A 22,551-nucleotide genomic window follows, 5' to 3' on the forward strand; every position below is an offset into this window, starting at 1 on the left:
ACACGCATCTTCCATGGCTTATTGGTGCGTCATCCTCTCTCCCTCTATGTGTACTCACTTCCTCCCTCAGTACTCACTGCCCTCCTGGGGGGCAGAGCTACAGTCACCAAACGGGCCCCTCTCACCATCATTTTTTCAGGAACACAAGAACTGTGGAGAGATGAATGAAATAGAAGCCAAGGTCAAGTATGTCAAACTGGCTCGCTCCCTCCGGACCTATGGAGTATCCTTCTTTCTGGTGAAGGTGAGCTGAGAGGGCTTAGTGGGCATTTGCCTCTGCCATCTCTTTCCCTTTCACTTGTTATTGCTCACCTTAGTTTGTCATTCCAACAGGTAGCATTTACAAATGCAGTGGTGGGTGAGGAGGACCCTCGTTTAAAACACTGGGACAGACAATAAGGATTTGGGCTGTCAGGCTGGCAGATGTGGCACCACATACACAGGCTTAGAGCCACTGTGTCTTGGCTAGGCTCAAGCTTCGCTGTGCATCAGTCTCAAAGGGGATGTGTTCACATTCACTCAGCATTACTTTGCCTGAAGAATATTTCCTGTAAGACTATCACAAACTTCCTGGACGAAGAAAAGGTTGTTGGCCAGGACAGAACAAATCAAGTCCATTTGGTGAATGTGGTACCTAACTTGTATACCTTTGGATTTTTGTGACCCTCATATATTTCTTCAGAATCACTTGTCTTTTGCATGGGAAGATACATTTTTTAAATTCACCCCGGGAATTTTGGAGACCTCCCTGGGTATTTTCTTCAGTTAACTGATTCCCCACTGATTCTTTAGCTTTATTTCTCTTGCTTTTCCCAACCTCCCATACATTCTTTTTGTTAGTAAATAGAATTTGAATATATATATATATATATTATTACTTGTTTTGCTGGAGCGATAGCACAGCGGTAGGGCGTTTGCCTTGCATGCAGCCAACATGGCCGACCGGAGTTCGATTCCTCTGCCCCTCTTGGAGAACCCGGCAAGCTACCGAGAGTATCTCGCTCACACGGCAGAGCCTGGCAAGCTACCTGTGATATATTCGATATGCCAAACACAGTAACAACAAAAGTCGCCAATGGAGACATTACTGGGCCCGCTCGAGCAAATTGATAAACAATGGAAGGAGCTTTACCTTACCTTTACCTTACTTGTTTTGCTGTGATGCTATGCATCCCTCTCCTACCTTTTGCTCTCTCCAAAAAGCCCTGCCATATGGTACAGGTTTTTTTGTGCTGTTTAAGACCAATGAGAAAATCACCAACTCTGTGGTAGCTGCATCCAGGAGACAAGTCAAAAGGCCAGTGACAGACTGGTTTTGGAGGTTTTAAAGTAAACTGCAGCTTAAGAGAACTGGAACAGAAGGCAGTTCTGTTGTCCTCGAGGATGTTCAGGGAGACAGATGCATAGATACTTCACTTTACCCCTCCATGACATGAGCTGCTTAAGATAGTCTGGTAAAGAGAGCAGCTTAGTGCCAATTAGTTGCCTCACCCAATATATTCAGAAAAGGCCAAAGCCTCTATAAATGATCATGAATGAATCACTTTGTTTTTATTTAGAATAACATTTAGATGAGACTAACACCCAAGGACAGTAGAGACAGGGCTAGGAAGATTGCTCCAACAGTTGGAAGCCTGCCTTCTGAGCTGGGGGAGAAGGCAGCTGAGATAGAGAAGAGATCACTAAGTCAATGATGGTTGGAGGGATCGCTTGGGATGGGAGATGTGTGCTGAAAGTAGATAAAGGACCAAACATGATGGCCTCTCATTATCTGTATTGCAAACCATAATGCCCATAAGTAGAGAGAGAGTAAGAGTGAAACTGTCTGCCATAGAGGCAGGGGCATGGGGTGAGTCTGGGGTAGGAGCAGTAGCGATACTGGAGACATTGATGGTGAAAAATGTACACTGGTGGAGGGATGGGTGTCCAATCACTGTAGACCGAAACTCAAACATTAAAGCTTTGTAAGTGTAGGTCATGGTGATCTAATTTGAAAAATTAGAAATTGAATCTGGAAATTGAAAATTGAATTTCGTAGCAATTTTAGACTATCAGTGGGGTTTTGAATGGTCCCTCGTCTTCTAGGTAATAAGGACTCCACTTCCCAGTATCAGTAAGATCAACCACAGCCTGCAATCAACTCTTGTTTCAGACACATCTTATTCACATCCATGGGCAACATGATGGAGGGACTGTCAGTGTATCTGTTTTTCATAAATGACAGAATAGAGACCCAGAGGATGAAATGCCTCAGCTGGAGGTATAAGGACTTGAATTCTTGTCTCTCTGTCTTCAAAGCTGTAGTTCACAACCACTGAGCAGTGCTGAGTAAAATATGTCAGCAGAGGCAAATGTATGATCTTCATAGATGGGGAATTCTAGAGCACTCAACTCAGACACAAGTGGTTACCAGTGGGGAATGATATGTTAGTTGCAAGTGTATAAGCTTATAGTCCTAAATGGAGTCAGTTCTAAGAATCCAATGCACTATTTGGTGACTAGTTAACAACACAGTACTACATGCTTGAAAATTTTTAAGAGAGTAGATGTCTAATATTTTCATTATAACAGCCAAACAGTGTTTCTGTGAAGTGACATGTCAGTAACATCATTGAAATCGCACTTTTGTGGTCTATCTATATAGAAACTCACATTGCATACCTGGATCTTAAATGTTATGTAAATTATATCTTAATAAAGCTGAAATAGGAAAGACAGCACTAAATGCTCATTTTACATAAAATCACAAGATATTTGATAAAATTTACCTACTTCTTATAAAATTCTCTTGTAAGTCAGTTAAAAAAAGACAAACATTGTATGATGTAATTTAATGTGGTATAGAGAAGAAAAAGAAAAACTAAATTACACAGAAATACTTTTATACTATTAAGAAGATGAGTGGCTAGGAGAGGGGGAAAGGGCGGTGAGAGTGAAAGAGTTCAGTTGTGTGTGGACAGACTTGAAGTGGTGGTCTTAAGTAATATGATAGTCTACTACCTTACACAATGTTGATTTTTAGTGGAACACACCTGAAACTTACATCATGCACTATTATTTCCAAAAGCCAGAAACTGAAATGTAATATCCTAGACATCACTGATATTGAACAGAACTATGCCAAAGGATTTTGAGATGACTTATAAGCAAAGAGCTCTTTTAATATCTGTTGAGCCTCTACCATATATTCTTCTATAGGAACAGCTTGTCCTAATAATCATATTGTTATACTTCATGTTGTCATAATAGAAAGTGCTCAGGTGTTGGTCAAGAAGATTGGTCCAGAATCCAGGATAGTAGAATATACCCTTGAGAAGTAAGTGGATACCTGTACAACCTTGAGAGCTCAACACCTTAATTTGTTCATCTGAAAAATGATATATATATTACAGAAGCAGTATATGAAGTTTTTTTTACTATCATGTTTATTCTAATTAGTTTTTAATCACTTGCTCTTAATTTTGAAGATTCTACTTAGCATAGTTTTAGATAATTCTTTATAGCTAAAGTTTCCTATTTATATTCCATATCAACCCTGTTTTGTCACTAAGTTGGCTACTGGAAACAATCATATATGGAACTCACCTTCTTAAAATAAAGAAATAATTTGCTGTTTTCTCATTTTGGTCTCTCCTTTCTTTTTTTTTTTTTTTTTGTTTTTGATCCTGGTTTTTATTTTCCTAACTCTAAACAGGGTTTCTGTAATGTGCCTTTCTGGATACTTCCAGTCTCTGAGGTCTTTGTAATTTAGTAAATTTGTTACCCTGTATTGAAACCCCACTTTTCCTGTAGCCCCATTTTGAAATGCTGCATATGGAGATTGACTACAGATGAGGCTCTGCAAACTCCCGTATTGCCTAGCAACACCAGCTACATGCAGAGGAAGAACATGAGCTCTTGGTGTCTCCCATTCTAGGAAAAGATGAAAGGCAAAAACAAGCTAGTGCCTCGCCTGCTGGGGATCACCAAGGACTCGGTGATGCGGGTGGATGAGAAGACCAAGGAGGTGCTACAGGAGTGGCCACTCACCACAGTCAAACGCTGGGCAGCCTCTCCCAAGAGCTTCACTCTGGTAGGGGTGGGCTGGGCAGGGCTGGGGGCATTGGGAGGGTGCATGAAGGACTGGAGAGGGGATATCACAGGGGCATGTGTGTTGCCAAATGGGTCAGAAGACTTGGGGGTTTGGGCGTCCTGGTCTTAGAGGGCAGCTAGGACAAGAGTAGATAGGGTGCTCTTGGAGAGGGGGCATTTGTCAAAAAAGGTAGGAGCCATATGGGTCCATTGGGTCTCCTTGGTTAAGACTCCAAGTTCCTCTGCAGAGTATAATAGACTTCAGATAATATTTGGAACCAGTTTATCATTTTCTAACTCTGTGACCTTGTTCATGTTACCTCTCTTTGTGCCTTCATCTACTCATCTGGGTATGGAGAAATTGACACTTCCTCTGAGCTGTGACGGTTCAACAGGATGATGATAAATGAGAAATGCAGCACGTGGGAAGTGGAGAGAGTCTCGGTGTGTCCTCACCTTCCAGCCTCTGAGTTCCTCCACTTAACTGCTGCTGTTATTCTCAACAGAGTGTAACTGGGTAATCTCAGCTACAGCCACACTGACCTGTGGGACTGATTTTTGCCATTTACTGTGTAGAGCAAGGGGAAAATTTTTAAAAAGTGGAAAAACACTGAGGTTTAGGCTGCAGAGATGGTTCTAGTGGTACAGTACATGCCTCACAAGAATAAGACTCCAAGTTTAGTCCCCAAAATTGCACCCCATAATCCCAGCATCACTGAGTATGAATCTCATGGCCCCAATACCACTGGCTTGAACTTTAGTATACCACAGATTCGAACCAGCTTGAGCTCCAGGGCCCCAACACTGTGTTTCCGTTAAAAAAAATACATTAACAATAATCATTTCTTTAAAATTCCTGAAGTTTACCATTCTGGTGTAGTGAACTCTTGAAATTCAGTTTACATTTAGGCAAGTCTTCCCCCAAGACATTAGGGAGAAAAAAGGGAATTATGAACTGTCATCACTGGTCGACACTTGCCATTCGAAGGACTTCCCAGAACACAAACCTTCCACTTATAGTCAGAGCACTGCCTACCTTACCCTTAACTAGGAAAATGCTCAGAAAACCAAGTCCTCGCTTTCCAATGTAGCTAACTGGATATATTTTTTTCTTTTTGCTTTTCGGGTCACAACTGGTGATGCACAGGGATTACTCCTGGCTCTGCACTCAGGAGTTACTCCTGGTGGTGCTCAGGGGACCATATGGGATGCTGGGAATCGAACCCAGGTCGGCTGCGTGCAAGGCAAACACCTACCCGCTGTGCTATCTCTCCAGCCCCTGGATATCATTTTTATGATGGAAATATCAATAAAAGTTATTTTGATCCATAATATTGGAAGACAGGCTAAAATACCCAGATTTCCTGATCCTCCTTTCCTACTGTTTACTGTTGGTGGATTTTTTTTTTCGGTGGCGGGGGAGGAGCGGTTTTTTGTCCCTTAAAACAAGACCTCAGGCTTTTTTCCACTCTGGAAATGCCCATGATCATTCAAACATATTTTTTATCCTCACATCTCTCTAAACTTTTCAATAAAAACTATTTTGCTTCACTAAAAATTTTAATTAAAAAACAGATATCAGTATTAACTCATTATTATATAAAGCTACTTTAAAAACAAATTAAAAATCATTAGAAATCTCAGAAATTACCTCAAGGAAAAGAAAAAAGGGAATACTGATATTTTTATTAAAGTATAAAGATGGATTGAAGCTTGTAGCATCTCAAAATTCTTTTCTTCTCTCCCTTTTTTATTTAATTTTCAAGTGTTTGAAAAAATTTTATTCCTTCCTCTCATTTTCTTCCTTCCTCTCTCTTTCTCTGTCTCTGTCTCTGTCTCTGTCTCTGTCTCTGTCTCTGTCTCTCTCTCTCTCTCTCTCTCTCTCTTTCTGTCTCCCACTCCCTCCCACTTTTTGTCTCCCCTCCCCCATCTCTGTTTTTGAGCTTTAGTTTAAATCTATTCTGGTCAAAGAAATTACCCTGTGTAATTCCAATTGTTTTCAAACTTTAAAAAAAGATTTATTTTATATCCCAGGACATACTCATTATTGGAGAATGTTCCATGAGTGATTAAAAAGAATGTCTATTCTGCTGCTGAGGGAAGTGTTCTAGAAATTTGAGGTAGATCCTGTTAGCTGTTGGTAACTGCTGTCTTCTATGTCTTTGTTGACTTTATCTTTGTCAATTTTATGTATGGCTCTTCTATCAGTTCCCAAGAGTTACAGTCCCCACAATAATCACAGGGTTTTCTCTTTCTCTCTCATTTTATCAGGTTTTGTATTTTGATACTCTGTAAATCGATATCTGTGCATTTAAGATTTATCTTTTTTTTTTTTTTTGCTTTTTGGGTCACACCCAGCAATGCATAGGGGTTACTCCTTGCTCTGCACTCAGGAATTACTCCTGGCGGTTCTCAGGGGACCATATAGGATGCTGGAGATCAAACCCGGGTCGGCCATGTGCAAGGCAAATGCCCTACCCGCTGTGCCATCGCTCTAGCCCCTCATTTATTTTCTTAAATGGAAAAATTGCTTTATCTTTTTTGGGTTTGTACTTAGTAATTTTTTTTCTGCTTTGATCTTATTTTTATACTGTTTGCCTATTATATATTATTCTATTCTTTCACTTTCATTGTAGCTGTATTGGGGTATTTAAAATGAGTTTAGTACAGAGTTTCAGCTGCCAGTCCACAGACAGGAGCTGGTCTCCGCAGGTTTTAAGCCATTGAAAATCCCTGATGTTGAGGGTCTAGGTGTGTGCTTTGAAAATTATCTCAACTTCCATCTTTTTTAAAAAAATTTTTTATTAGTGAATCACCATGAGGTACAGTTACAGACTTATAAACTTTCGTGCTTGCATTTCAGTCATACAATGGTTGAGTACCCATCCCTCCACCAGTGCCCATTTTCCACCACCAATGGTCCCAACATCCCTCCCACCACCCCCACCCCATCACCCCATCCCCTCCACCCCACCCACAGCTTAGAAGCCGGCCTCAAATGCGGGGGGGGGGGGGGGGGCGGAGGGGGAGGGGGGAAAGCAGCTCAGATAGAGAAGGGATCACCAAGTAAAGAGTGCTAGGAGGGCCCTCTCGGGATGGAAGATGTGGGCTGAAAGTAGACTATAGACTCAACCTCCATCTTTCAATCGGCTTATTTAGACCTTTTATTCTTGGAGCTAATTATTGGTATGTTAAAGCTCTTTCATAGTTACTCTTCTTATCCCCCTCTACTTCTTTTTTATCTGCCATCCTGCTTATTACATGCACGTTTTTAGAACTTCATTTTTATATTTATTTTATTTTATCTGTTCAATCTAATTTTTTTTGCCATACCAGGGATTTGGCCTCTAGCATCGCACATGCCTGACATGCACTCATCCATTGAGGCAAATCACTGCCATGTTTTCACTTACTTATTTATATTTTTTATTTATCTATTTTCCATTCCTCTCGGCATCTCAGACCAGCAGTAAGACAAGTCTCTGAATCATCATGAGGCTTAAACCTGCAACCAGTCCAGCTGGCATTATTTTCTTGGATCTCTTAAACCTCACACCCATGATGGTGGTGAGGAAGAAAGCTGTAAACAGTGACAGTTTGATGTCTCGCCTGTCGTTGGAGACACGGTAAGCTCCATAGCCGGCTAGAAACCCCACGCCAAGGCCAGCAATCAGAGACGGAACACCCCCTTTTCGTTTATATCCCAAGATGCTTCTAAACGTCAAAAGATCTGCATACCCGAAACCAATAACGTCCACTGGCCCTGATGCAACTCTGCAGCTCCAGGCGGTCAGGCGAAAAAGCAGGGGCCAGTTACAAGCAAATGCGGTCGCTGATGCCCGGAGATGGGGCCCCACACAGGCGCCTTCCGATTTGGCATCCTAAGAAGTCGAGAGGAATGGAAAACGAAAACATGCTCTTCTTATTTAGAAGCTATATTATAAAATACATTTTTAAGTATTTTTCAGAAACAGAAGAAACAATCATCTCTAAAATAAACTGCTTTAGGGTTTTTAAACAAAAACTTTAACCATTGTATTCTAATTGTCAGGCACTGTTTTTATTAAGCTATAACGAATTGTGATACCTTTGATTTGCTTTGTTCAGCTTTCTGTATATGACATTCTTTTTGAAAGGCAATTCCTGGTATCCATCTGAAATAAGTTTGAATTAAACTACATACAGCTTATCAGGGGCTGGAACGAGAGCATAGCAGGTAGGGCTTTTGCCTTGCACATAGCCAACCCGGTTCGATTCCTCCGCCCCTTTGGAGAGCCTGGCAAGCTTCCAAGAGTATCTCATCCGCACAGCAAAGCCTGGCAAGCTACCCATGACATATGCCAAACACAGTAACAACAAGCCTCACAATGGAGACGTTAGTGGGCCCGCTTGAGCAAAATCGATGAACAATGGGAGGACAGTACTGCATTTATCTATTTATTTTTATTTATATTTTCTGCTTAGTTCTTAGTACCTCCTAATGAAATTAATGGCCACCTATCGGTACAAGAATTTTACCACTCTAAGGGATGGATGTTTCAATATTGTATGTCTGAAACTTAATCATGAACAACTTTGAAACTTTGCATCTCAAGGAGATTCAATAATTTTTTTTAAAAAAAAGAATTTTGCCACTTCAAGTAAAATGAGAAAACCTTACTTCTACTTAGGTTTCTTTGCAAGTCACACTTTTTGAATGTAATTGTAATTTCTCTATACAACCAACACCACTAACGATGATGTTATAACTTCTTCAACTGTAAATTGTAATTATAGAAAATTCATGAGAAGAGATCCATCAAATTTACTTCTCTTTTTCTCTATCAAATTGTTCTTTCCTTTATAAATTTCCCAATTTCTCCTGGAAACTTGTTCTTTACATTTGAAGAACATTTTTAAAGTCATTCTTTAAAGACCTGGCTGCAGCAACACTTTCTGAGTTTTCTTTCGTTTGAGGATGTTCTTATTTCTCCTTTTCACATGAAGGATAATTTAGCCAGAGACAGGATTTGAGACTGACATTTATTCTCCTTTAACAGTTGACAAATGCCACTTATTTCTTGTCACCAAGGTTAGAAATTTGCTGTCATTCAAGTTGACATTAATTTATCAACAACAGCTTACTTTTATTTGATTTTTTTTCTTTTTGGGTCACACCAGCAGTGCTCAGGGGTTACTCCTGGCTATGCACTCAGAAATTACTTCTGGCAGGGCATGGGGAACCATATGGGATGCCAGGGATCGAACCCGGGTCAGCCGTATGCAAAGTAAATACCCTACCTGGCGTACTATCGCTCTGGCCCTTTTAAAAAATTTTTTTTTAACTCCTTGCTTTGTCAGTTGTTTTTGTGTGAATTTTCTTGATTTGTTCTAGTTGGCATTTGCACAATTTCTTAAATTCAAAGGCTCATGCCACCTTTCACTAATCTGGGGACATTTTCAGTCATTATTTCTTTAATTTTTTGCGTGTTTGTTCCCCACACCCTCCTGGTGAGAATGACATTTGATTACCATTTTTAAAAAAATCCCTGAAGCTTTGTTTCGCTTTGTCTGTCCTCTCTCCATTTTTATACATTTCAGGATTAATTCTCTACTATTTTCCATCCTGTCATCTCCACAATACTATTTAATCTACTCGGTGAATTTTTTTCCATTTTGTTATTGCACTTTTTAAATTCTATAATTTCAATTTGGTTCCTTTTAGTGACCTGTTTCTTTGTTGGAGTTTTATGTTTTTCATATGTTTCTGGAGAATTTGAACTTGATTATTGAGACCCTTTTTGATAACTACTTTAATACCCTCCTATAATTCCAACATCTAATTCATGGCTATATTGGCATCATTCTTTCATCTTTGCCTTTCTCTGGAGACTTCCAAGCTGTGCTTAGAGTCCCAGGGTTACTCCCAAGGATACTTGGCCAGCTGGGCCTGTGATTCAACATGAGGTCCCAGGGATGTGGAGCTGCTCATGCCCTGTGGTTGCCGAGTATCACCAGGATCACCCTGGTGATGCTTGTGGCTCCCAGATTACACCCAAGGGTGATTGGAGACCTCTAGGCCATACCCACTGATGCTTAGTGTTCTCCAAGCCATAGCCAGTCATGTCTGGGGAATTCCAAGCCTACACCCAATGATGTTAAGGAGGCCCTATGGTTCTAGGAATCAGTCCAGTCAAAAACAATTCAGCGTCCCCTGATTATTTTTTCTTGCTCGTATTGCCGCTTTCCTGACCCTTGATTTGAAGTGTGATTTTCAGTGCTGCTATAGACATGTTGATCATGATGCCAGAAGCCTTTAGATCTCCCCCAACACCCTGTCTAGCTGACCATGGAGAATTCAGTAGTTTGTGTAGTGTTGTGACCTACTTTCTGTGGACTTGAGTTGTATTCACATCTCATTCTGGAGCCGCTGCAATACTGCACTGGCATTCTTGCTCAATCCGTATTGGTGCTGTCTGTGAAGGGAGGAGTTTCCTTGGAACCTTGGCCTCTGATGTGTCACTTCTATTGAGACAGGCAGTAGTTGCTGGGTCGAGAGGAACATATGGTTTCCCTGGCCAGAGCACCTGCGCTCAGACTTTCACCCCCATGCCACACTGTCCCCAGGCTAGGAGAGGGGATTTGTGTCCCCATGGGTCTTGCTGGACATTCCCTCTCCCCATCTTTGGCTGGAGAGGGCAAGCATCTCAGGAAATACCTGCCAAAGTTATAGGTCTAGGGACCCACCATCTAGCCTGGAGTAGTATGTAAAAGAAGGTCCAAGAACTCACCAGCTATGATTCCTCCAGTCCTAAGGCTTTAGTCATTAGATGTTGATGGAACCAGCTAACTTTTCAGATTTTAGATCCTTTTCATCAGACTGGTTTCCTGAGTCAATTTGGGGGCGGGGAGAGAAGAGTAAATCTACACCCCTTTTTTTTCTTCCAGAATTTTGCCTTTAATTCTTTAGCCTTTAAAACTGCTAATGTAGCTCTATTTCTTTTAATGTGGGTTTTTTTTTCCTTCTAGGATTTTGGGGAGTATCAAGAAAGCTATTATTCAGTCCAAACCACTGAGGGAGAGCAGATATCCCAGCTGATTGCCGGCTACATTGATATCATCCTAAAAAAGGTATTTCATTTGTATGCAAATTATTCATAAAGACTCTGATTAGATGATACTGCCATGAACAAAACATAACAATCAACACCCTCATGTTGAAAGTATTTGATCCTCATAATTTAAAAAAGAAATAAAATCACCTGGAAAAATTAATTAATTAATTGATTAATTTGAAAAAAAGAAAGTATTTGATCCAGACATTTAGTCTTTGATGTTGAAACTATTTGACTGGTCAGTCTTTGACCTCAGTGCCTTACAAGAATTTCTGGTGTTGCTGTGGCTTGTATTTATTTCATTAATGAAGAAGAAGAAGAATGAAAAATAATGCATCGCTCAGCTAATAAATAATCCTAGCCAAACCCTCAGCACCTTCTTCCCTAGGTGTTTTATGTATTTTAAACAAATTTAAAGAGGTTACTGTTTCATAATAATATTTCCTAAAACTTTAAAGGAAAACCCACTTGAATCATCATTTTTTCTTAGAAGATTGAGATCTGCATTGTCACTGTAACTACACCAATTTAAGTCTCTCCAATAAAAAGTAAAGATTTATTTCTAGATATCAAATAAATTTTATTATAATTGCTTTCATTCGCCCAAAATTATATTATTGAGTACAATTCAAGAAAATTTAGGTAACTCTGAACATTTCAGTTCATGTGACTCCTTTAGAAAGTTTTGGCTTTCTTTTAAAAAAGAATTCTTGTATTCAGTCCTGCGGCCTTTCATTTTTATATTTTGGTTCATCTGTAGAAACAAAGCAAAGACAGATTTGGACTAGAAGGTGATGAGGAGTCGACTATGTTAGAGGAGTCAGTTTCCCCAAAAAAGTAAGTATTGCTCATAGTTCCTGGGCAACACCCATATTCCTCAACCAGCTCTGTGTCCTAAAATGCCTCATGGCAGGGCTGGAGAGATAGCACAGTGGGTAGTATGTTTGCCTTGCGCGTGGCCAACCCGGGTTCGATTCCCAGCATCCCATATGGTCCCCTGAGCACTGCCAGGAGTAACTTCTGAGTACAGAGCCAGGAGTAATCCCTGTGCATCACCAGGTGTGACCCAAAAAGCAAAAAAAAAAAAATGCCTCATGGCAAGGAGAGAGCAGTGGCTAAAGGAGACAAGTTTGCACCAAGTGTGGCCCCAGAACATCAGGCAAGCAGGAACGGTGTTATAAGGAGGGGAGGGGGAGCATGTCAGGGAGATGCTGAAGCAAATGATGTAAGCTCTTGTTAAAGTCCACTGAGCATTTATGGCATAGTCTTGCCCTTCATTTCAGCTTCAGATATCATAAGCTATCATTTTCACCCAAGGCTGGAGAAAGAGCTTCCATGTGTATCTTTGTGGGGAGGGTCTAGGTTATTTTTACATTTTTTTCCTTTTTGGTTTAAAACCAAAAAGCCACATTTAACAGTGCTCACATCACTGGTGCTCAGGGACCATCAGTAGGAATGGGGCGGGTGAGGGAGGTTGGGGTGGGGTGCCAAGCATTATCCTCTGGACTCTGCACAGGCCATATGTGTAATACTTATCTCTGGAAGGTTTTGCTAATTCCTGCACTCTTTTTTTTTAATGTGTGGTCATGGGAATATAAATACATTTTCTATCCTCGCCATCTCATGTATAAAATAGTTCTGATAACAATATGACCTTTTAAGTTTTATTTTGGTCATTCAGTTTTTAATGAAGCAGAGACTAATGACTGGCTCCTGGAATATGCAGTTATTCTCCTCATCACTGCCATTTTAGCTGCAGAACAATATCCCTTTCATACATGAAGAAAGCAGTCATTCCAGTTAGGCATGTTTTTTTCACACCCCACTTGTCCACTGTCTAGAAATTCACAGATTCTTCCTGAGCCCTCCCAACAAGCCATCTTACTTGGTAGTAGCAGCAGGTCAGATATCAGATCCCCGCTGGATGGATGAGGAAGCAGAATCCGATGGTCAATGAGAAACTCAGGTTCATGCTGTGAAACTAAGCCATCACCCTGGAATGGATCCCACTACATGTGCCTGTAACATTGCCACTCTTTCCTACTCCCTCACTGTTGGCATCACAGTCACCCGGAGAGGGGCTTTTTTCCCCTTTAATTTAAAATTTTATTTTTATAAAGTTGTTCACAGTAGGGGCTGGAGAGATAGCACAGCAGATAGGTCGTTTGCCTTACATGGGGCCGACCCAGGTTCGAATCCCAGCATCCCATATGGTCCCCTGAGCACTGCCAGGAGTAACTCCTGAGTGCAGAGCCAGGAGTAGTCCCTGTGCATCACCGGGACTACTGTGACCCAAAAAAACAAAAAAAAAATGTTCACAGTAATATTCACATCAGCTGGAGCATGTAGGGCGTTTACCTTGCATGTGGCCAACCCAGGTTCGATTCCTCCATCCCTCTCAGAGAGCCCAGAAAGCTACCAATAGTATCCTGCTTGCACAGCAGTACCTGCCAAGCTACCCGCGGTGTATTTGATATACCAAAAACAGTAACAAGTCTCATAATGAAGATGTTACTGGCACCCGATCGAGCAAATCGATAAACAACGGGATGACAGTGCTACAGTGCAATATATCACATTCAATATTACAACACCAATCCCACCACCATTACACGTTCCCAGAAACAATATTTCTAATTTTCCAAACCACCACCCAAGCTTGCCCCAATAACAGGCCCTAAATAATTTATTCTGTGTTCTTGTTATGAATACTCTGCTAAAAATGATCGAAAAACTTGCCTTAGAAGAAAGTGTGTGAAGATTGTTGTATCTTAGTCGGGTGCCATTAAGCCTTTGTGTAAGAGATTTTACGACCATGCTGTTACAGGCTCTACTTTACACCCCATCCAATGTGGTGTGCTACTCCTGGTGTTGAGTATGAGAGGTGGCCACATGCTGCAGGAATTCTGAAATTTTAAATAGGGTGATACAGCTGGAGTTAAGTTTTGAATTGCATGGTGAATGTGGGGTCCAGAGGCATCTCTATAGTTTATGACTCTCTTCTGAGATTTATTTGTGAGTCTCTGGATCATGGCCGTTAATGAGCTTATGTGGCGCCAGAGACAATTTGTGATGTGACTGCCAGGCTTCCAGAAACACAAGTAGATTAGGGAAGTTCGCCCCTTCTTGACTCTGTGAAAGCCTGAAGATTTCAGTCACACAACCCGCATACCTGAGTTTTTCAGCATATTATACTCATGAATGAGGCTTTTCCGAACCTGTGGAGATCAACCTTGAGCATGGTGGTAATTGAGTTCTGGAAGTTTTCAGCTGCAGGGCTCTATAGGGACTGGTGAGTCCGCTGAGCTGTCCCAGATATGGGTTCAGTCTGGGTGGGACAGGAGTCATCTCTCCAGGTGCTTTTTTGTTGTATCTGGTGGTGTACACAATGGAAATGTACTTGATGGGAATCTGGCTACCATCTGGGAACTCTGAAATTCCTTGATTTGAGACTGGCTTTAACTGTCAGGGATGAGCTAGAACCTCTGGTCTGGGGGGACACTTAGCCTTCAGGGACGCTGTGACATTTATTCTTTCCCCTGCCTCCCGGGTGACACTAAATGCCTGTGTGTCCAGCTAATCCAATAGAAGCTGCCTGGTAGTAGGTGTCTTTGAACCAGCCTACTACTTTTCCCTCAACAGAACTGAGTCTTGGATGCACAGGTGCAAGTGGGGTGTCATCAAGGCAACTGAGAGGAGTGGGTCCCACAGTTGGCAAACTTTCCACTTTCACCCAGGCTGACAGTGACAGCAATCTCAAGGTGCAGGTGACACTGTAGACATCTCCTTGTCCACCCTCCCCAGTGTCAGGCCCTCTGCAGACTTTGTTGTTCTCACCAGAAACCTGTGCTTGCTGACCTGCCTTGTCCTGGGCAGCAGGGCCTGGCCTATTCTGTGTGAAGGACCCTAACCAGAAGCCTTTGTCCTTTAATGCAGCCACTGCCCGAGCCCCACCCCAATGCATATGCGCACTGCCCAGATTGCTGAGACAGAAATGCTGCTGTCTGACATTTTCTCTTCAAAGTGTCAGACCTGGGTTTGTACTCACTTTGTACTCACTTTCATTTTAAGAAGCTACCATGCAACAATAAATGGATAATGTTTGAAAAAGAAATAGATCAAGTTCCTCCCAGACCTGAGTGGAGACCATCTGGGAGAAATGCCACAATGTTCCCTTCTCAGGGTACCTGAGTATTTACATGTCCTCTTTGGCCAGTGGCTTGTACACAGCCTAGGAGGTCTAAGCTGGGGAGCTGGTTTTCCTTTCTGCATTCTTTCCTGCACCTCTCTCTCCATGGTGACACTAAATGCCTGTGTGCCCAGCTAATCTAATAGAAGCTGCCCGGTAGTAGGTCTCTTTGAACCAATGCTATTTTCCTGGAGGATTTTCCAAATAATATATAAATATAGTTACATTATTGATATAACTATAATAGAGAGTAATAGTCTCTAAACCTTGAACTACATAGAACTTCACTATCACGGGAAGATCTGCTCAGGTTTGCTTTATTTTCTTTTGGGTTTCATTTTGTTTTCTTTTGATGCTCAGAGAGCCGGGGGTATATCCAGAGGCTCTAAGTCCCACAGGCTAATGGGTCAGCGTGACATTGCTCAGGCCTTGAGATCATAGAAATATCCAGACCCAGAGATGACACATGAAGGTCCTGATCCCCAATCTCTGACCCACCACCTATGTTTTGTTGTTTTAAGAACAATAAGTTGGATGAAGCTGTTGAACAGATAAATCGGGGTGGAAAGTTGGAGGGAACACCTTTTGCACCGTGGGTTGCACAAGGTTCATTCCCAAGTCTTCCCAACACTGGGCATTTCTGGAATATCTGCTTCCCAGCTCTGCCTGTTCACTGTCTACTTCTCTTTCCATACTGACCTCCACACCCTGCATTAGCAAGTCCTGCCAACCCTCTTGTTCTGTCACGTGAGGAGCAGATGCCTCATGGTGCCCGCCTACCTGTCCCCACAGATCCACCATCCTGCAGCAGCAATTCAACCGGACAGGAAAAGTGGAGCATGGCTCAGTGGCACTGCCTGCCGTTATGCGCTCAGGATCCAGCGGCCCTGAGACCTTCAATGTGGGCAGTATGCCCTCACCACAGCTGCAGGTCCTGGTGGGTCAGATGCACCATGGCCACATGCCCCCACTGGTGAGCTCATGCTTCTCCTGAGGATGGTGGCAGGGGGAGGGGAGCTGGGGTTGAGATCCAGTCGAGTTCCAGAGCCCCCTCCAAGGAAGCCTTACTCCTCCTGGGTGCCTTTGCAGACACCTTGTCTGGTCCTCACTGGCGGGAAAGCACCAGTACTTGGCTGGTGATCTTGGGGTAGAGGCTTCCTCCCAGCCTCCGTGGCAGAAAACAATGGCCCTGTGGAGTCTGAGTACTAGACTGAGGCTTCTACAATTTGTGGGGATGCCCTGCAGGGAATCTGCCTCACTCTGCCCCGGGATGCTGGCAGGAACTCTGGGAGTGTTGAAGCATCTGTGCCTCAGCCAAAAGGCAACTGGGAAGAGGCACACTGCCTAACGGTAGTACCTAGACATAAAGAAGATCTCAGCTCTAACCTGGCTGTTTGCCACCTGGAGCTCAGCTGTCCTTGGCACTCCAGATTTGGGTCCCTGTCAGTGACTTTGGGTCTCCCTCTGAGCCTTTCAGCTCTGCTGATGACAACCTCTACTTTGGGTTTCCAAATCCTCATCCAAGCACTCTCCCTCCAAGGCCTAGCTGAGCTAAGAGAAGGTGTGGACCAGGGCTGAGATGCAGCGGAGGTCTCTGTTCTGAGGCTGATTTTAATTTCTTTGGTTAGCATAGAGCTGGAATGGTGGCAGGGTAATAGTTTCCTTGGGTGCAGTTGCCAAAGAGAGGCACTTTCTGTCTCTGTTTCATGATGGTCATGAGATTTCCAGTGCAATGAGTAATGTTTTGTTGAGAAGGATCCATGGCAGGGGAACTGGGGAGTTGGTGTGAGTGAGCAGTGCATCAGCAGTTCTCTGACACTATGCTCTCCCCTGTAGACTTCAGCCCAGCAGGCCCTCATGGGCACCATCAACACAAGCATGCACGCTGTCCAGCAGGCCCATGAGGACCTCAGCGAGCTCGACGCCCTGCCACCTCTTGGCCAGGACATGGTAAATAGCATCACGGGTAGAAAATGGGGGGTCACTAGGGCTGGGCTCTGACAGATGAATCTCTATCTCTGGCTAGGTGAAGTATCTGTGTGTGTGAGATCACATTTGTAGGTTATGTCAGCAGGAAAGTCCAGGGTACTAGTAGCTGTCACAGTGCCTACTGAAAGCCAAGAATCTAGACCCTGGACTGGCATCATCTCTCCTCACCTATCCCTCCATTGCTCAGGTGCCAGGTGAATGTGAGCCACAACCGCTGTCTCTGTGTCCATGAAATGCTAGAGAGATAGTACAGTAGGGAAGGTGCTTGCCTTACACACTGCTGACCCAAGTTCCATCTCTCATGCCCCATATGGTCCCAAATCCATGTCAGGAGTGACCCCTGAACACAGTGCCAGGAGTAAGCTATTAGCATTACTGGGTGTGGCCCCAAAACCAAAACAGAAGGAAGGAAGGAAGGAAGGAAGGAAGGAAGGAAGGAAGGAAGGAAGGGAAGCAGGGAGGGATGGAGGGAGGGAGGGAGGGAGGTCTCACTTTATGGTGGAACTTCTTGTTTCCTGGGTAGTTCTGGGTAGTGATGGTGCTGTGCATTTGTCTGACTTTGCAGGCATCTAGGGTCTGGGTTCAGAATAAAGTGGATGAATCTAAACATGAAATTCATTCTCAAGTGGATGCCATCACAGCTGGAACTGCTTCCGTTGTTAATCTCACAGCTGGTAAGTCCCAGAGATGCCTGTGGCAGATTGTGGTTTCATTGAAAAAAAAAATAGTGCAAACTCTTACTCTTTGATTGAAACAAGCAGGATTCCACTTTAGGAGAGGATGGTCTAATTTTAGGAACTGGAATACTTGAGGCATTTTTTTCCCCACTGACCCTAGATGAGGGTAGGGAATATCTTATTCCCTTCACTCTGTCTTATGTTTCATCCTTAAAAAGCACTTTCTTGCTCTTCCTTCTTATGTGTTCATATGCTGGAAATACTTAAAAGTGCATTGAGGTTTCTTCTCTCTACCAAGGAGTTTGATCAAATGAACCCACCTTGTGTGCAATTTTTTAAAAAAACCTTATTAAAAACTTTGCTTTACAAAGTTATTAATAGTTGAATTTTAAGAATATAATTTTCCAAAAATAAAGTACATCATAATCAGCTTAACAAAGGAGGTAAAGGATCTGTATAAAGAAAACTACAAAATGCTACTTCAAGAAATAAATATCCCCTGCTCATGAATTGGAAGTAACATTGTCAAAATGGCAATACTTCCCAAACCATTATATAGATTTATTGTGGTCCCTATAAGGATACCCATGACATTTTTCAAAGAAATTGATCAGACTCTTGAAATTTATGTGGAACAACAAACCCCCACAAATAGCTAATGAAAGAAGATGAGAGGCATCATCTCAACTTCAAACTGTACTACAAAGTGGTAGCAATTGAAACATCACAGTGTGAGAATAAAGACACATCCACAGACCAGTGGAATACAGTTGAATGTCCTGACACACACCGTCAAATATATAATCATTTAATCTTTGATAAGAGAGCAAGAAATATGAAATGGAGCAAGGAAAGCTTCTTTAACAAGTGGTGGTGGCAAAAATGGACAGCTACATGCAAAAAAATAGACCGAGATCTCCATTCTAACACCATGTGCAAAAGTCAGATCAAAATGAATTATAAACCTAGCTCGGGATGTGAGATGCTTGCTGAATGTAGACACTATAGACCGAACACGATAGCCACTCAATACCTCTATTGAAAACTGCAACACCCTAAAGGAAAGAGTGAGCAAAAGGGAATGCCCTGCCACAGAGGCAGGGTGGGGTGGGGGGATGGGGTGTGGGGGTGGGAGGACTACTAGGATCATTGGTGGTGGAGAATGGGCACTGGTGGAGGGATGGGTACTCGATCATTGTATGACTGAAACCCAAGCACAAAAGTTTGTAAGTCTACGACTGCACCTCATGGTGTTTCATTAATAAAAAATTAATTAAATAAATAATTTTTTAAAAAAATTAATTAAGAACCTTAACATCAGACCCAACTCCATAAGGTACATGGAAGAAAATGTAGGCAAAACCCTCATGACATTGAAGCTAAAGGTATTTTCAAAGATGAAACACCACTGACCAAGCAAGTGGGAACAAAGATAAATAAATTGGACTACATTAAACTTAAAACTTTTACACCTCAAAGGAAAGAGTGATCAAGATACAAAGACAGCCTACAGAATGGGAAAAGTTATTCGCCCAATACCCTACTGATAAAGGGGTTAATATAAAAGTTATATATGGCACTGGTAGAACTTTACTAGAAAAAAATTCAACCCCATCAAACAATGGGACGAATAAATAAAACAGAAGCTTCCTTAAAAGTGAAGAAATACAAATGGCCAAAATTCACATGGAAAAAATGCTCTACCTCACTAATCTTCAGGGAGATTCAAATCAAAACAACAATGAGATATTATCTCACACCACAAAGACTGGCACACGTCCAAACAAGAGCAACCAGTGCTGATGTGAAGGGAGAAAGGGACTCTCCATTGGTGGTGTGTATGCCGACTGGTCCAGCCTTTTTGGAAAACAACACTCCTCATAAAACTAGAAATTGAGCTCCCATTTGACCCAGGAATACCACTTCTGTCTTATATTTCATCCTTAAAAAGCACTGGGGGCCTAAAAGCACATAGCAAAAACACCCACTGAACTCCTTTGTTCATTGCAGCACTATTCTCAATAGCCAGAATCTGGAAACAACCTGAGTGCTTTATAACAGATGAATATATAAAGAAACTATGGCATATCTGCACAATTGAATACTACACAGCTGTTAGGAAAAATGAAGTCATGAAATGTGCCTGTAAATGGATGGACATGGAGAGCATCATGCTGAGTGCAGTGAGTCAGAAGGAGAGGGACAGATACAGAATGGCTGCATTCATTTGTGGGATATACGAATATATATATATAGAATATCCATGACCAGGAAAAACAGGCTAGGAGGACTGGTCAGTGGTTGGAATCAACAACAAGTGTGTATGGGGTGGAGGGTAGGTAAGACCGAAAAGGCACCAGTATGACAATAAGAGTTGGAAATGATCACGCTGGACAAGAACTGAGTGTTAAAAGTAGGTAAAGGGATATACACAATAACCTATCGTATCTGTATTGCAAATCATAATTCCCAAAAGAAGAGAAAGATGAGTGTGTGTGGCGGGAGTGTCTGCCATATAGACAGGCTTGTGGGGGTGATAATGGGAGGGAAACTGGGGACACTGGTTCTGGGAAATGTACACTGGTGGAGGGATGGGTGTTGCAACACTATATGATTGAAGCCTAACCATGAACAGCTTTGCCAGGGTCTATCTCACTGTGATTCAATTTTTTAAAAATCTTAAAAATAAAGAAAAGAATAATTCAATACCAATCCTGCCACCAGTCAACTTCCCTCCACCAGGGTTCCTATATTCCCTCCCACCAGAACTCCCAGCCTATCCCCACCTGTCAACTTGATAGACACATTACAGAGTTTCAGTGATTGAAGCTTAGACCTCATGTTTTCAGTGTTGTTGAGTCTGCATTTTGGATATATTACTATACTGCTCACTGTGTCCCATTTTCTTTTCTTTTTTTAAAATTTTTTTATTAGTGAATCACCATGGGGTACAGTTGCAGACTTACAAACTTTCATGTTTTCATTTCAGTCATACAATGATCGAGAACCCATCCCTCCACCAGTGCCCATTCTCCACCACCAATGATCCCAATATCCCTCCAACCACCACCACCCCATCCCCTTACCCCACCCTACCCCGCCTCTATGGCGGGGCATTCCCTTTTGTTCTATCCTTTGTGTGTCATTTTCTGTGTGGTTCCACCCCTGAGTGTAGCTCAAGGCCTGGACCCCTGCACAGGCCAGCTAGAGCGAGGAAAGAGCTTGTGTCCATATCTCAGTAGCAGAGATGATCTCAGGAAGCAGCTGACAGTCGAGGACCCTGAGCTGCTGAGAGCCTCTGGGGGAATGTGCTCAAATGCCTGTGTAGGGTGCTTGCCTTGCACACAAGTGATCCAGATTCATTCCGCAGCATCCCATATGGTCCCCCAAACTTGCCAGGAATCAATCCTGAGTACCACCAGGTAGAATCCCAAAACAAGAACAAACAAACAAACAAAAATTCTCGTGTTTGAGGCCTGGGCATGAAGAGCTTTGGAGCCAGAAAGCCAGAGTGTCATGGTGTACACATGCTCTCCTACCTAGTGATGTTCTCTCTCTGTCCCAGGTGACCCTACAGACACTGACTACACAGCCGTGGGCTGTGCCATCACCACCATCTCCTCCAACCTGACTGAGATGTCCAAGGGCGTGAAGCTGCTGGCGGCCCTCATGGACGACGAGGTGGGCAGCGGGGAGGACTTGCTCCGTGCAGCCCGGACTCTGGCTGGAGCAGTGTCAGACCTGCTGAAGGCCGTGCAGCCCACTTCTGGGGAGGTGAGTGCCCTGGGCTGCAGATTCCGGCTCCTGGGACAGGTGGGCTCGGGAGTGGGGTGGTCTGCAAAGCTCCTTCCTCTGGGCACGTTGATGTCATAGTCATGGCACTGCCCACAGCACCACACTTCAAGTCTCTGAGCTCTCTGCCAAAGCCACCCTTCCCTTGTCACCATGGGCTGCTTGTCACCTCAGAAATGGACACACAAGAATGCCTGGAAAGAAGATTTTGCAGCCCCAAACACCCAGGAAGTATGCCTCACCTTCTTAGCAACCAAGTGAGGCTTCTTAGGAAATCTGTTTGACTCCCCCTCGCTGTGGATTGGGTGACTCTGGGCATATCCTTGCACCTGTCTATAGTTTTTTTCCTCCTGCCATCTTTGAGACCTATTTTCATGCCAGGGGAACCAGTACCAGTGGATTCTTCTTCTTCCCTCACTGCTGGATGGGATGAAACTATGGAGGAATTGAAGTTTTCCTTTCCTCCACCCATGTGTATATTTTGTCCACAGCCTCGACAGACAGTCCTGACCGCTGCTGGAAGTGTTGGCCAAGCCAGCGGGGATCTTCTGAGGCAGATCGGAGAGAATGAGACGGATGAGCGGTTCCAAGTAAGCCATGTACAGCCCACAGTCTTGGCAAGGCAGAGGGGATGGCACGGTCTGCATCCAAGCAGGGAGAGTGAAGAACCAGACAAACCTTGAGTTGTTGGGAATAGTATTGAAGTGGGTTCTCCTGGGAGAGATGTCTTTTGTGTTCA

The 22,551-nt window shown here is 43.0% G+C and overlaps 2 protein-coding genes across 2 annotated transcripts in view; one reads left to right on the forward strand and one right to left on the reverse strand.

Annotated features, from left to right (window-relative positions):
• The window catches only part of TLN2 (talin 2), a 175,290-nt gene that overhangs the window by 33,927 nt on the left and 118,812 nt on the right, over nt 1-22,551 (forward strand). The window contains exons 8-16 of the mRNA XM_056120009.1: nt 140-244; nt 3,917-4,072; nt 11,080-11,181; nt 11,926-12,002; nt 16,147-16,327; nt 17,191-17,304; nt 17,909-18,017; nt 21,586-21,794; nt 22,304-22,402. Coding sequence (XP_055975984.1) covers nt 140-244; nt 3,917-4,072; nt 11,080-11,181; nt 11,926-12,002; nt 16,147-16,327; nt 17,191-17,304; nt 17,909-18,017; nt 21,586-21,794; nt 22,304-22,402 — 1,152 coding nt within the window. The remainder of the gene's footprint in view (nt 1-139; nt 245-3,916; nt 4,073-11,079; nt 11,182-11,925; nt 12,003-16,146; nt 16,328-17,190; nt 17,305-17,908; nt 18,018-21,585; nt 21,795-22,303; nt 22,403-22,551) is intronic.
• On the reverse strand, nt 7,515-10,175 carry LOC130029335 (transmembrane protein 14A-like). Its single transcript, XM_056120274.1, has 2 exons — nt 10,137-10,175; nt 7,515-7,952 (listed from the first exon to the last, which is right to left on the reverse strand). The coding sequence occupies exons 1-2, from the start codon at nt 10,173-10,175 to the stop codon at nt 7,530-7,532; spliced, it is 462 nt and encodes a 153-aa protein (XP_055976249.1). The 3' UTR covers nt 7,515-7,529.

The sequence above is a fragment of the Sorex fumeus genome, unplaced genomic scaffold, assembly GCF_029834395.1.
Source record: "Sorex fumeus unplaced genomic scaffold, SorFum_2.1 ptg000042l, whole genome shotgun sequence".
NCBI lineage: Eukaryota > Metazoa > Chordata > Mammalia > Eulipotyphla > Soricidae > Sorex > Sorex fumeus.

Bases quoted from the DNA above. Each gene is read 5' to 3' on its own strand.
- LOC130029335 (XM_056120274.1), bottom strand. From the start codon at position 10,175: ATGACTGGCTATGGCTTGGAGAACACTAAGCATCAGTGG. The intron at 7,953-10,136 runs GTATGGCCTAGA...TCGACTTCTTAG, and splicing joins AGAACACTAAGCATCAGTGG to GATGCCAAATCGGAAGGCGC.